A 15976-nucleotide genomic window follows, 5' to 3' on the forward strand; every position below is an offset into this window, starting at 1 on the left:
AACAAATTGAAACTTTGGGTTCCAAGTGTAGTTGGTGAAATTCTGAACCTCAATTAAAAAAAGTAGCATGTGCCGTATTACCACATATCAGCATTTCAATCAAATTCTTGGCATCAGATTCAAAGATTACTCTCCTGGAACCCATGTCGCAGGCTAGCTGAAGACCTTTAAGTACTGCCTATTCTTCTGCCTCACTTGCACTGCAGTCACCTATGCTGTGAGAAAACCCAGCAATCCAACAAGCATAATGATCCCTTATAAGACCTCCACAAGCTGCTCTATTTCCTTTTTTGGTCATAGCTCCATCCACATTCAATTCAACTTAACCCTATGAGCGGGAGGAGCTTGGTAAGTTACATTAACAATTTGAGACCTTCCAAATCCCAACAAAGATTCATTGGAAATTATAAAAGACTTCCAACAATTTAAAATAGCAGCTGCTGGATTTTCAGATTTGTGAGAATCATTGCTGAAGATGAAATTATTTCTCCAACACCAAAGTTTCCAGGTAGTAACACCCCATAAAGACTCCAATTATATAAAACAATCTTGGGGTTTCAAATAGGGCTTAGGAAAAGAGGGAGCGTCCATGGAAAATGGGATTGGACATAAGTTGGTATGTAAGATTTAAATGGTTGTTGAGCTGTTTGGTTCAGAGAAAATGGGCCAATGAGGGAGTAAAAGATGGTGGTTTTTCGCATGTGATCATTTGGAGGGAAGTTTTGCTTCACTATACTTTCCGGCATCAAATCAAATAGGGGTTTGGTTTGAAAAAACCTTCTAGTGAGATTAAAAAAAAAAAACTCAATTTATTGGACTCACAAGTTGATAGAAGAGTCAGTTGAATTATTTGGAGTAATTAAGTATTGGCAACAGTAACCCCAGGTCTAAAATCTTTCAAAAATGTGATATATCTATATATATATACACATCGCCCGCACACGCATACATATATATTCTATTCAAGTTATACTACCTTCGATCCTTAATATAAGACTTTGTTTTATTTTTAATTTGATTCTAAATATAAGACCCCAATCCACTGTGTCTCTCGTATTTATATATTTTTTTCAAGATAGTCTTTCTAATAATAATAGTTCTAGCAAATACACTTGATTAGTGAAAATATTTTATAAAAGATAACACATATTTAATACAAATAACTAACTTAACTTCTTTTCTAAATCTCTTCAAATTAGTCAACTAACTCTTATAAATAGTATCGGAGGTAGTATTATACAATTCATAAGATACATGATGAAATGGGATATAATGTGTTGATGATGACACTATTGCTACATAACAAGATGTGAATAGCTATTTAAGAATTTTTGTTTCCATGCTTATGTTGTGATCCTGGACTTTGAAGGTCTATTAAATAAACTTAACCATGGAATAGCCATTTTATACAGTATATTGAAATGAAATTATGTATCTATTGATGAATCAATGTTTCCCTAATTTTTTTTAATTTAGCATTTTTAAGGGCGGCCCACGAAATTAAGGATAAGAGTGATGACTTTGACCTTGTCATTGGCATCTATATCCTCATTTCATATTTCTTTCTTTCGTAATCATGAAATTTGCGACCCACCTACATCGGGCTTTTAAGTTTCAACTCTTGAGAAAACACCCCTCTCAGGCCGCCACCAAATATTGATATGACCCACACAATAAACCAAACAACGAACGGATCAACCAGATAATCGAATGATCAATATAATATATATTATATATATAGTCACAAACTAAGCGTACGTTCTGGTGATAGGTAACGGAGAAATAGAGATTTAGCAGCCAAAGTCCAAATATGTTATTAATATTTGCATAAATACGTATACAAAACTTCTTTCCCATTCTTAATAAAAGTTAGATAATTAATTTAAAAATATTAAAAATAAATTGAGTTAATTAGTTTATGATAAATATGTGTTGGCTTTTTTAAATTACTACTTTGCACTTGAAATTACTCCTTAGTATGAATCTTTTAAAATCAACAGAGATATTTCGAGAGAAAAAAAATTTGATAAGCAAAATAAATTAAGTTCTCATATTTCAAAGTAAATTTAATTCACAGCTAGTTCATAAATGCAGGAGGTGGTATGTATTCAAAAATGCCAGCTTCGATTTGCTTCCAGACCTATTGAATTTTTCTGCGATACCAATCTATTCTCAATAAAATTTAGAAGTCCTTTTCTTACTTTAACTTTTCTCACCTGCTCTCGACGACCCAGTGGATCGAATATTTATTATGCTTTTTTTTTGGTCTACCCACTTTTTTTTTTTTAATGCTGCCTAAATGGCGAAAGATATTAAGTTTAGAATTCCACAAGACAGAGGTAGTGGGAATATAAGTAGAATATCAACCTTAATGTCCTTTGGAACTTCATCGGGCTACATTAATTAATTAGCTGCTAACACCCGTGCGGCTTAATTAAGATTTCAATTACTTTTCAAGATTGCTTTTCTGTTGTTTCTTTTATTTTTTTAATATCCCCGTATATATCATCAGCTGGTGGAGGCATACAGAATAGGGGGGGGGGGGAGGGGACAAGAGAGATTAGAGAAAACAATGTCAGAAAAAAGAAAAGGTTTCCATTCGATAAAATGATGCAGATTAGATCATTATATAAGATCAAATGGATGTATATATGTTTTGCAAAAAGATTTTTAGAAACTCACGTTTTGATCTTGAACGAAATTAAGAACAATCATAGCTTGATAAACATTGTTGATCTTTATCGTAATTAACACCTTATCATATACCAAGGGTATAAATGTGTCATTATCCCATTTATATTAAGTGATTAGGAGGAGTGGAAGTGAATCTACTGGCTATACCTACCTCCGATCTTAATTATAAGATCTTGTTTATAGTCTACAAAGATGTTTTTTAATTAGAACCAGAGATGGGGTACCTTAGAATTCAGTGAAAAAAATAAATAAACTTACCTTCTCATCTATACAATATAATTTTGGAAAAAAAAAAAATATAAGTTATCTTTTCATATTTGCAGCTTTTTAAGAGTACAATCAACACTTAATCTTCACAAAGATATTCCGTGCATCGGAACCTTGAAAGCACGTTATAAAATCTATTTGGCCGTTAAATTCGAAAGTCAGGTGTTTAAATCATTATTGGAACTACAAAATGAAACAAGTTTCAATTAAAGATCCATCTTAAAATAAGCTAAGAAATATTCTGTAGTTGCAAAGTATATATTCTTTGACAAGTTGCAAATCTGAAAAAGTAAATAGTAGGCTTTAATTCACGGCTGAATTATTAATGTTTATTTAACTACTGATCAATTAATAACATTAAGTTCTGTATTGGCATTTGTGAATATTTATGTATTCATCCAATATCCAGAATATGTTAGATATTTTAGCCCTCTAGTATCATCCCAAAATTGCAACGGGCTTCGGTGAGACACAAATAATTAATAATATTGAATCAATAGATCACATCAATATAAAATTTATAAAAAAGTTTGATTATATATAATAGTTTAATACGTTTACTGAACTTCTGTTGGTATTGCATTCGTAAATAGATAATTAATTGACTTAGCATAATATACAATAATATTATATAAACACACGCAAAAGATATTGAGATTAAGTATGCTTCTTTTTTTCTTTTTCTTTTTTCTTTTTTTAAATTTGACTGCATCAAGATCTAGATGGTAGGTCCTAGTCTTTCATCGCAATCCAATCCAACCCGAAGGGTAGTTTGAACAATCTCGGTTTCAATTAATGCATGCATAAGGCCCCCCCCATTGTAACCTATAAATATCACCCACGTCTTTGCATGCCAAATATTATATAAACACACGCAAAAGATATTGAGATTAAGTATGCTTCTTTTTTTCTTTTTCTTTTTTCTTTTTTTTAAATTTGACTGCATCAAAGATCTAGATGGTAGGTCCTAGTCTTTCATCGCAATCCAATCCAACCCGAAGGGTAGTTTGAACAATCTCGGTTTCAATTAATGCATGCATAAGGCCCCCATTGTAACCTATAAATATCACCCACGTCTTTGCATGCCAAACCACTAAACCCAATATTTTCCTTTTCTTTTAGAATTATTGGCATTTTAGCAATGGAACTTCATCCTAAATACCAAGTTGTCCTTGCCTGTGTTCTGCTGTTGCCTGCACTATGCTTCTCCCAAGGCTACACATACTCCAGAGCCACCTATTATAGCACCCCCGATGGCTATGGAACCCCAAGTACGCAAAACTCCTCTCTTTTTATCCACTTATATATCTCACTTTCTTTATATTCAAAATCAAAGACATATATTCTGCAGTGAGTTCTAATTTTATGGTTGTATTTTACTTTTATATGTTCTTAAGATATAGGCTGCCCTTCTAACCATTATTGACGAATTGATATATTCATATTGTTACTATATGTAGCTGGAGCTTGTGGATATGGCGATTACGGCCGGACTGTAAACTATGGGATGGTTGCTGCCGTGTCTGGCTTATGGAGAGACGGCGCCGGATGCGGTGCTTGCTACCAAGTAAGCGTGTTGTCATAACGGACTAACTAATGACTCACAACGTACAATTGAACACATTTCTTACACGTAAATTACCATATTATAATTGAATCAATAGTATTTGTGCATAGAGTTGGAATGAAGAACAAGTTCGAATTTGAATCTCACTATGAAATAATATTTATACGTGTTAAATGTCATGTGACGGTGGTGTTCGTTCAGGTGAAGTGCAAGGATTTCATTATCTACGTTCCTGGAATGAACGACGTCGTCGCCGTCGAGATATCCGATGTATGAATCTTCTTTCAACTTAATCACTTCTTTTTAGTTTCCTATTCTTTTAATATGATTGTACTGTGCTCATCAACTAAAGAGGGTGTTGAAATTGAAATGATGATGATATAAACAGAATGATGGCAAGGATTGGAAGGCATGAGGAGAACATTTGGGGCAGTGTTTGATCTCCAAAACACGCCAAAAGGACCATTCAAGCTGAGGGTGAAATTCGCGGGAGCTAGCAGCTACGACTGGGAAGAGTCACCCAAGAATGTTATTCCTAGTTACTGGAAGAATGGAGCTATTTATGACACTGGAATCCATGCCTAAGTCATCAGATCCTGCTTCAATAACAATTAAGCGACAGCGAACGTACATCGTACATAGTATATGTTTGGTCTTGTTTGTGATGCCTTCTCAACAAATAAATGTACCGGAATCAATGAATGGAACAATATATGTTTGTGTTTAAATGTTAATAATTAATTACTCATATGTGTCTGCGCTGGAATGAATATATTAAGGATCGAGGAGGAAGTATATGAATAAAGAAACCTCTTTGTTCTCCTATTTAATTTGACTGCTTCCCTATGGGGACGCCTATGAATGGCCAAGTATTGTACTTCTAAAGCTAGCTTTAACTAATGAATGAGCCAGAAAATAAGGGGTTTATTAGTTCTTACCTAACCATTCTGGCGTTGACTTTTGAAACAAGCATCAAAGAATCCATAATGTTCTTTATTAACATTAGTTTTTGTCGCGTACATGTAAAGAGGGGCCTCTTAATAATTGTCTTTTTTGCCACCAAGGGGTCTCATGGTCGTTGTAAAAGGGCCAAACAGAGCAAGCTTGAGTTTTGCAGAGGGTTAAACCATTCGTATCCTTAGAATTACAAGACAAACAATACGATAACAGTATAAATTTAAAGAAAGCTGTGTGAGGTAGGAGAAGGCACTAGTACAAAAGTCGCCGCCAAAAGTTTTTGCGGCGACAAGTCGCGGCTGAAAAGTCGTTGCCGTAGCACCGTGGCTGAAAACTTTCAGTGGCGACTAAAAAGGTCGCCGTTAAAAGATACTTTCAGCGGCGACTTTTTAAAAGTTTCAGCAGCGACAAATGTCGCCGCCGAAAACACTTTCGGCGGCGACATTTGTCGCCGCTCAAAAGCCTTTCAGCGGCGACAAAAAAGTCGCCGCAAAAACCCTTTCTGTGTCTAAAGCTTCAAGCGGGGGTCGTCCCTCACTACAAAAATAGACTTTAGGCGACGACTTTCGGCGGCGACAAAAAAAGTCGCGCGCTGAAAGTCCACTTTCGCGGCGACACCAAAAAGTCGCCGCTGAAACCAAAACTTTCAGCGGCGACACTTTTGTCGCCGCTGAAAGTCTTGGTTTCAATGGCGAACTTTCAGCGGCGACTAGAAAGTCGCCGCTGAAAGTCCACTTTCGGCGGCGACACTTTGTCGCCGCTGAAAGTTTTGGTTTCAGCGGCGACTTTTTGGTGTCGCCGCCGAAGTGGACTTTCAGCGCGACTTTTTTTGTCGGCCGCCGAAGTCGTCGCCTATTTTTGTGTAGCTCGAAGTACTCTAACTTTTTTGTAGGAGGTGAGGGACGACCCCCGCTTGAAGCTTTAGACACAGACGAGTCCTCATCATAAGCAAGCTTTTGACGTACAGAACAGGGTTAAAATTTAACCCCAACATGTGGCTTGAGATATATTTATTTTTGAAAAAAAATATTATACCACCAACCATGGGAACTCTCAATTTCTGTTCATAACTCTCAATTTATTCATTCTATAAAGTAAAGAAATCACTGAAGGAGGAAGTGGAAGGGAAGGGCCAGAACCGATTGGAAATAATATCGAAAATGTACTCAGGCCCAAAAAAAACCTTATAAATGGTTCCAATAGCCAAACTGGGATTAAGATTTGAAGTGTTTGTTGGGCCGTTTGGTTCAAAGAAAATGGGCCAATGGAGAGCGAAAGTCTTGGTCCACTATTTTATTTCCAGCCTCAAATCAAATTCCACAGTAATGGTTGGAACTTGGGGTTTCGTTTGAAATTTTTTTGTTAGCAAGATAAAAAAGACAAGTCAAATTTTTGACTCACAAGACTTAAACAACTTAGGAGATGTTTGAATAAAAACCAACCCATAATTTTAAAAGTGATTTTACGGTATACAAAGTAAATATGTGAAGGAATTGTCTTGATTTGCAAAAAAGTATTTTTAGAAAGTACTTTTAGAGGATGTTTGGGAACACCCAGGAGTTCTTTTAAAAAGCTTTTTTTTTTCCGCAAATTATGACGAACTCATTCACATATTTACTTCGTTATAATAAAAAGTATTTTTAAAATCATAGTTTAGTTTTTATCCAAATAACCCCTTAGTGATATCCAAACACCCCTTAAGTTAAAACGAATTAGATGGATTATTTAGTGACTTGGTGTAATCTATACTATAATATTGAAAAAGTAATCCCGAGTCTAAAATACTATTTTCTGATCCTAATTATAAGACATTGTTTATAGTCTATAAATAAAATCTTATAATTAGTACCGGATATAGTATTTCAAAATATCATCTATATTCCATTCATAAGTTTCTTGTTTATACAATGCATTTTATTTTATTTTTTTATTATTCATGTTGGATAATGCACAAAATTTTTATTTACATGGTGAAAAAGGGAAATGTTGTGTTGATGATGACATCATCACTACATAACAAAATTTGGATACTATAAAAATTATAGTAATAATTTTATTTCCATGTTTGTATATATGTTGTATTCTTAGACTGTGAAGATCTATTAAATAATTTATGGATTAAAAGGGTTGGCCGCAAAATTAAGGATAAGAGAAGTGATGACATTGATCTTCTCATCTACGACCTGCGCATGAAAATGGACCCACCTCTATCGTGTTTTTAAGTTTAAGCTTTAAAAAACCACTCCTCTCAGGCCGCCACGTCAAATATTGATAAAGAACAACAACAAACCAAACAAAAACGGATTAACCAAATAATCAAGCAACCAATAAAATATAGTCATAAACTCCGTGTAAGTTTGGATGAAAGGTAACGTAGCAATAGAAAATTCGCAACCAAAGTCAAAATGTAATTAATATTTGCACGAATATATACATATATATATATTCAAAAATGCCAGCTTCGAGTTTGCTTACCCGTTGAATTTTTAGGCAATACCAATCCGTTCTCAATAAATTTTGAAAGTCTATAATATTCTTGCTTTTAACATTGTCACCTATGCTCACGACCCACGGATCAATTATATATAATGCTTATACTTGTTAGTCTACCCTCTTTTCTTTTTCTCTCACTGCCTAAATGTTAAGTTTAGAGGGAATATACGAAGAATGTGAACATTGACGTCCTTTGGAACTCCATCGGGCTGCATTATTAATTAGTTGCTAACTCGGCTTAATTAAGATTTCAATTACTTTTCAGGATTGCTTTTCCATTGTTTTTAATTCATTCTATCCGCGTTTATAACATAAGCAGGTGGAGGTATGCCGAATTAAAAAAGGATCAGATAATAGATGCATAATCATGTCAGAAAAAGAAAATAGTATTTTCGATTTGATTGAATAAAGTAGATTAGATCATTACACAAGATGCATTTTTAGGGGAAGCGCAAGCTTTGATCTTGAATGTGATTAGGAACAACCATAACTTGACATAAAGAATAAAAAAGTTGACCAACAAGGCCCGACACAAATAACAAAAGCAAAACAATGTTTGGAATGGTAATTGGAACTTTTAAAAACAGTTGTTCAACTATAATGTACGAAATACGAGATAAATAAACATGTGAGAAAAATTTTGTCTTAATTTATGCAGAATACTTATAAATATTTCCATTAAGCAACTCCGAACATGCACATATATACCTTTTAAACATGTTGTCAAGAGATCAATCTTGATCTGTGTGTATGGGAAAAGATCATGCAGAAAGAGGCAAATATCTATAGTATGCCTTAAAAAAGAGATTAATTCTTAATTATCTGCTCACATTCTTTAACGCACAAGGTGAATAGAAAAGTTAATAATGTATGATGAGTTTCATCAATAATGAGCTTGTTTGCATATAAAGGATCAATTTGATCCTTCGTTGTAGGTAGTGATATCTGTTTTACCAAAAATAAAAGAGAGAATAACAAACAAAAAAAAGACATTAAAAATTGCAAAATCCTAAATCAGATATTTTTGTGAAAATATGTTGTTATTTGCAATTTAATTATTTTCAAAACCTATTAAAATATTTTTACAAATTCTTATTTGGAGTTTTGCAATTTCTAAGGTCTTTTTTTTGTCATTCTCTCAAAATAAAAACATTAATGATCAATATATAATATATATATATACTATGTGAAATTCAAATAATATTAAACTCACCCTTCGCCATCGTTTCTTATTCCAGAAGCATTTGAATGTATTATGATTTAGTAGTGTTTTAAAGGACAGAGTTCAGGATCATTCCTCTAACTTCTTGATTCAAATTCTAATGATTAATCGTCACGCGTCACGGGAGAGAGAGTGAGGGAGGGAAGGGAATCCTGCATTGCACGCCTCGCGGGCGGCGCTCAAGAGAGAAAAATGGAAAATAATTTTTATTCCATTTATTATTCTTTTTTAAAAATTAAACATGATATTAAGAATGTTTTATTAATATTTAAATTTTCATATCAACATTTTTTATTAAATAAATTCAAATTTTAAGATTAGAGAATTAAAAAAATTTATAAAATTAAGAAACTAGAATCACATATTATATAAAATCAATGCATCAAAGTTACACTGTTCAATACAAAATGGAATTTACATACCTTGTAAGCTCATTAATTACAATAAAATACCATAAATTTTAAAAATTTCTAAAAAAATATGAAGGCTTTATATATATATATATATTTTTTTTAAAAAATCATGTACACAAAATTGTCCTTGCTAAATGCCAACCAGTGACGGGATCAATTTTTTCGCCATCCATCAACTTTATTTTTCAAAAGGAAAATTTTTTAAGCAATTTATATCAAACTTGGGAAAGATAAATTATACTCCTGAGTGAAGTTTTAATACCTCTCCGTAACGGGTTACAAATACCCATCTTTTGTAATTTTATCTGAGAGCCTTGATCTTTCTCTAAAATTTCTATCGTCCTTCATCTCTTATTGTAATTAACACCCTTACTAATTAAGTATATAAATATCACTATCCCCATTAAAAAATTCCGGGAAAACATGCATCATAACAAGTTCTTAAACGCACAGCTCATTTACAGGGACCGGACCATTATAAAATACCCTAAAGGACTAAAGTTATTTAAGTGATTAAGAATTAGAGGTGAAACTAATTGCTTCTAATTCATACAAAATTTTTCAAATTATCTTCTCATATTTACAACTTTGTAACCGAAAAAATATTTAAAAATTATCATTTTATATATGCACCATGTTAAAGAGTGATATCTACATTTTATCTTCACAAAGATAATCCACATGCATCTCAACCCTTGATGGTAGAGCTCCAAAATCTCTCTGGCCAGTAATTAGAAAGTCAGGCGTTAAATCATTGAAACTGCGAAATTTTAATTACAAGGTAAGTTTTCAATTAATCCATCTTGAAATAAGAAATGTTGGTTGCAAAGTACTATTGTTTAACAAGTTGCAAGTGTGCAGAAGTAAACTGTATAGGGTTTAATCAGTTCGAGAGTAATTTACTAATTTTTCTTTTTATCTCTTATATTCAATCCAATCACTGTTGGTAATTATATATAAGCTGTATTATTTACGTCTCTGAAATTCTGCAGAATGTTCTAGTCACATACAAAGAGATTTTCCCATATATTCGAGGCCGTACGTGCGTGTCATTTATAATTTAATTTGTCAAGTCTCACCGTTCATCTTCCTATATTAAAAAAAAAAAGTTGCAATAATGCATAATAGGCAATTTGGCACTGTATTCATAAATAGATAATTTATCATAAATTTGGATAGCACATATATTAATATTATATAAACACACGCAAAAGATTGAGAGATGATGTTGTTCTCTTTTTTTTTCCTTTGACACCAAAGATATCTAGATGGTAGGTCCTACATTATTCTAATCCAATTCGAAGCAAAGTTTGAATAATCTCTCGATTTCAATTGATACAGGAATAAGGCCTCCATTATATTCTATAAATAGCACCCACGTCCTTGCATGCCCACCAGCAAACCCAATCTTTCCATCTAAAGTACGTAGTTGTTCCTTTTAGAATTATTGTCATTATGGCACTTCATCCTAAATTCCAAGTCGTCCTTGTCTGTTTCTGCTCCTGCCCGCACTGTGCTTCTCCCAATTCACAGACTCCAGAGCCACCTATTATAGCACCCCCAATGGCGATGGAACCCCAAGTACGTCAAACTCCTCTCTATTTCCCCCTCCATCTATCCCCCCCCCCCACAAACACAACACACCACTTTCTGCAGCCATGGCTCAGCCTAGAGGCGTCGGGCCTTATATTCTGCAGCCAGCTTGCAATTATGAGTTCTAAGTTTATAGCTGGCCGGTTTAGTTTTATATTCTTAAGATGTGTGTGTGTGTATAATTTTGACCAAATGACAAATATATTCATTTTGTTACTATATATAGCCGGAGCTTGTGGATATGGCGATTACGGCCGAACTGTAAACTCCGGGATGGTTGCCGGTGTGTCTGGCCTATGGAGAGATGGTGCTGGATGCGGTGCTTGCTACGAAGTAAGTCTGTCTTAAGCGATAAATATATATATATACTATTTCAGACCTTGTTTATAGTCATACATATATATATATGCATATATATATAAAAAATAAGTTCAATTTGAATCTGAACATGGAGGAATAATGCGCGCGCGCGCACAAGTGTTTAATTTCATATCTAACTATGATGGATGGTATTGGGTTCAGGTAAGGTGCAAGGATTCAAGTCTGTGCAATCCGAACGGGCCAACGATAGTGACAACTGACTTCGGTGCAGGAGACAGAACAGACTTCGTGATGAGTCTGAATGGTTTCTTAAAAATGGGAATTAATTCAAGTGCGTCGCAAGAGCTCAAGAATCGGGGAACCGTGGACGTCCAGTACAGAAGAGTTTCATGCGCATTTGACGGCTCCACCGTGAAGATCAAAATCCACGAGTCCAGCAGATTCCCAGACTACCTTTCCATTGCCGTTATCTACATCCCTGGCACCAACGACGTCGACAGGCCGTTGAGATATCCAATGTATGAATCTTAATTTTAACCTTCTTCTTTAATGTTCCTTCTTCTTTTTGGAGGGACTAGTATATATTAATTGTGTTGGAACAGAACGATGGCGAAGATTGATGGCAATGAGGAGAACATTTGGGGCAGTGTTTGATCTCCAAAACACGCCAAGTGGACCATTCAAGCTAGGGGTGAGATTCAGTGGTAGCCAGGATTGGGTAGAGTCACCAACAATGTTATTCCCCGCGATTGGAAGAATGGAGCTATTTATGACACTGGAATTCGTGCCTAAATCAGATCCCTGCTTCAAACAATTTAAGCGACCACGTACATAATAATACGCGACCTGTGTGGCTGTTTGGGCTTGTGATCGATGTCTTCTCAACAATAAATATACGCACTCATTTATAATTGATTTTTTTTTGGCCGACCGTTCATAATTGATTATAACATATATAGTAGAGTTGTGATCCAGCGATTTATAATTAATTATACATAAGGATAATTTTAATTGTATTATTATTTAAATTTTGGTATGAAATAAAGATAGTAAAGTTAAAATAATACAGAACTTAGTATTCAAATACAAAATGTTAATACGTATACAAATATATAATCACAAAAACAGACACAATCCAATGAAATAAAAATGTATTTTTTTCACAAAAAAAATGTATATTTGGATATTCAATACTAAATCTCACTATATTGATTTCTTAAATAATATTCTTATCATTGCTGAGAACAATTGCAATATTTTATTAACATCAAAATAATAAATAATTTAAAATAGAATTTAGAATATATTGTGGCGTGTTTGACTAATAAATGGAACGTAGGTGATGATTTAAGACTCGGAGCGGGTTAAAAACACCATGCCTAAATTTGGATCGTGGTGCTAAAAATTTGAACACCGTACTCGAAGTGCGAGATGCAACCATTTATGATTAAATTGTGAGTGACAAATTGTCCCAACAATAATTTCGTCCCGTTTGGATGAGATTCTAAGCTTGAAAATATGAGACTAATGTTTGTGTGAATATATGCTTAAACACATATTCGATATAAATCAATATTATTTGCAACGTGTTTTGACTAATGATATTATTTTCAGTCTAATTATAAAACCTCATTTATAAATATATAAATAAGTTTTATAATTAAGATAGTATTCAACATGAGAACGAACAGATGACTTGTTGCTAAATGGGCCCTTTCGTGTTACCCTGGTTCCACCTGTTTTTCAGTAGCGTCACGGAATTATAGTTCCGACTCCCTTTCTGAATAAAGACTCAGCGTCTGTTACTGGACCCCGTAGTAGTTATACATAGGCTGAGTATCCCCTTCTTGTATCAAACAACAAAAGAAACAAGAACAGTACAACAAAAGAAACCGAACAATCTTCTCACCGTTCTCCTAGCAAAAGTGCACCGGAAAAGCTATGTAAATGGTTAAACAATAATTTCGTCCCGTTTGGATGAGATTCTAAGCTTTGAAAATATGAGACTAATGTTTGTGTGAATATATGCTTAAACCATTTCGATATAAATCAAATATTATATTTAACTGTTTGACTAATGATATTATTTTCAGTTCTAATTATAAGACCTTATTTATAAATATATAAATAAATTTTATAATTAAACAAAGGTAGTATAAAAGAGAGTATTCAACATGAGAACGAAACAGATGACTTGTGGCCTAAATGGGCCCTTTCGTGTTACCCTGGTTCCACCTGTTTTTCAGTAGCGTCACGGAATTATAGTTCCGACTCCCTTTCTGAATAAAGACTCAGCGTCTGTTACTGGACCCCGTAGTAGTTATACATAGGCTGAGTATCCCCTTCTTGTATCAAACAACAAAAGAAGACAAGAACAGTACATAACAAAAGAAACCGAACAATCTTCTCACCGTTCTCCTAGCAAAAGTGCACCGGAAAAGCTTATGTAAATGGTTAAAAGCTCAACATATGCTCGATGCTTGCACATGACGTTACACGAATCACAATAAACAGCTTCTTCCCACGTTGCACGGATCACAATACATCAATTCTCATATATCACAGTTCAGAACAGAAAAAGAATGTCGCAGATATATATAACATATTCATTTGCCCATCAACAACAGGAACGCTCCCCATACCCACGCCACAAAGCGCATAAATGCGCATGCGTTGGTCATATAGCGTCATGCCTCACACTGTCCTAAGTCCTAACCCACATGATGTCTCCAACAATCAACATCACTGCCAATTCATTAATCTCATCATACCCTTAATCCACAATCTCTTCAATAATACTCGTTACCTTTTAACATTCCTCCCCATTCATATTGTATACACATACATGAGAGTGCGTGGTTTCAACGTGTGTTATATTTGAAACTTCAACAACTAGTTTCAATAGCAACATTACCTGTCATGCTTAAATGAAGTCCTGAGTTCAAGCCTGTTATTGATATGTTTGTGTATATCTGTGTTTAGTTATATTAAATAAAAGAATATGTATTCGAAACTTGTTGATAACAGGTTTGATCACAATGCATGGCAATCAAAAAGTTCTTTTATCTTGAAAGTTGTAAAAGCATGTTTTCAAACATATAATATCACTATGCAACCAATTCAGTACATTTTTTTATTCATCATACAAAATTTAAGGTCAGCTCTTCATAACTTAATTAATTAGTTATGAATAACATAACTTACTAATAATTTTTATATATTGATATTGATAATTATGAGTTAATAATCAAAGGATCAAGTAGATATACATATAGTCATACATAAACTGCAAGTTAGCTAATAATTAGAACCATGAAAACTAGAATAGAAATGTACATATATAATTGAAAAAGCAAAAATCCAAATATGTTACTCTACCTCCAGTCCTATATATAAGATTTAGTTTATAATTCAATCGGAATTATAAATTACTTATATTTTGGACCAGATGTAGTATTAATCATTATTTGCACCCATTCATAGATTCAAGCTTTATCGAATTTGCTGGTAGACCCATGGAATTTGAGTTTGCCTCCGCATTACCAACTTCCAATCTTGTCCACGGAAAACTAGCGTCTGGTGTTATTAAACAATAAAAAAAATGTACTATGAATTTTAATTGTCACCTAACTCCCGCCCGATCAAACGGGTCAAATATAACGCTTCCCTTCCTTCTCTCTTCCAGATGAGTGAAAAGTAGAGGGGCGAACTCGTCAAACTGTGGCGTCCATTGAAATGCAGAGCGCACAGAAGTTAATTGCTAACAACAATACAACATGGCTCAAGATTTGACATATTTTTAATTAATCATTAATCAATTAGATATATAACGAAAATTAAAAAAATAGGAAAAAATCCGGCCGCATGATTTTAGTCAACCTATATATAACTTTGAAAAAAAAATTAAGGAAATTAAAATGCAATTTTTGATCTTCAACTCAATCAAGAACAACATGTTTGATAAAGAGTAAAAAGGTTGATACGAGGAAAAGTGAAAAAGATGTGGCACCTTTCTTGAAAAGACACTTGCGTAAAAATAAAAATTGAACGTACATATTAATAACTTTATATATAAATAAAATAATTTTATACTATCATATTTTATCAAGTTTCTTGTTTCGATTAGAAGCATTTGAATGTGCACAGCCCATGTCCGCCCCGTATTCCTTTTGCTTCGTCTCCTCTAATTGTTCCATCCGGCCCCTAATCTTTGAATCAAATTCGCTGGTTCGTGGTTCTTGCTATATAGAAAAGTGTTTCACTAGAACACAGATGCAATTTGGCATTATACTCATATATAGCTATAGTTTCGGCGACACACGCGCACACAGATTTAGATACCAGGGTCCTTGTGTGCACTTAATTATTCCAATCCAATCCTGTGTTCCAGAGAGAAGAAAAATTGGATCCTTTCTAGCTCCCTTTCTATGCACAAGGCCCCCACTATTA

General features: G+C 33.9%; 2 protein-coding genes across 2 annotated transcripts in view; both read left to right on the top strand.

Moving 5' to 3' along the window:
- LOC114721020 (expansin-like B1) overlaps nt 1-15976 on the top strand; it is a 22168-nt gene continuing 6192 nt past the window's right edge. Inside the window, exons 1-3 of the mRNA XM_028906796.1 lie at nt 1-21; nt 4081-4232; nt 4422-4528. Coding sequence (XP_028762629.1) covers nt 4103-4232; nt 4422-4528 — 237 coding nt within the window. The 5' untranslated portion in view covers nt 1-21; nt 4081-4102. The remainder of the gene's footprint in view (nt 22-4080; nt 4233-4421; nt 4529-15976) is intronic.
- Nucleotides 11099-15976, top strand: part of LOC114721018 (expansin-like B1) — an 18791-nt gene continuing 13913 nt past the window's right edge. The window contains exon 1 of the mRNA XM_028906794.1: nt 11099-11194. The gene's annotated coding sequence lies outside the window, so the exon portion shown is untranslated. The remainder of the gene's footprint in view (nt 11195-15976) is intronic.

This window comes from Neltuma alba, unplaced genomic scaffold, assembly GCF_004799145.2.
Source record: "Neltuma alba isolate B1F8T4 unplaced genomic scaffold, ASM479914v2 tig00012009_pilon, whole genome shotgun sequence".
NCBI lineage: Eukaryota > Viridiplantae > Streptophyta > Magnoliopsida > Fabales > Fabaceae > Neltuma > Neltuma alba.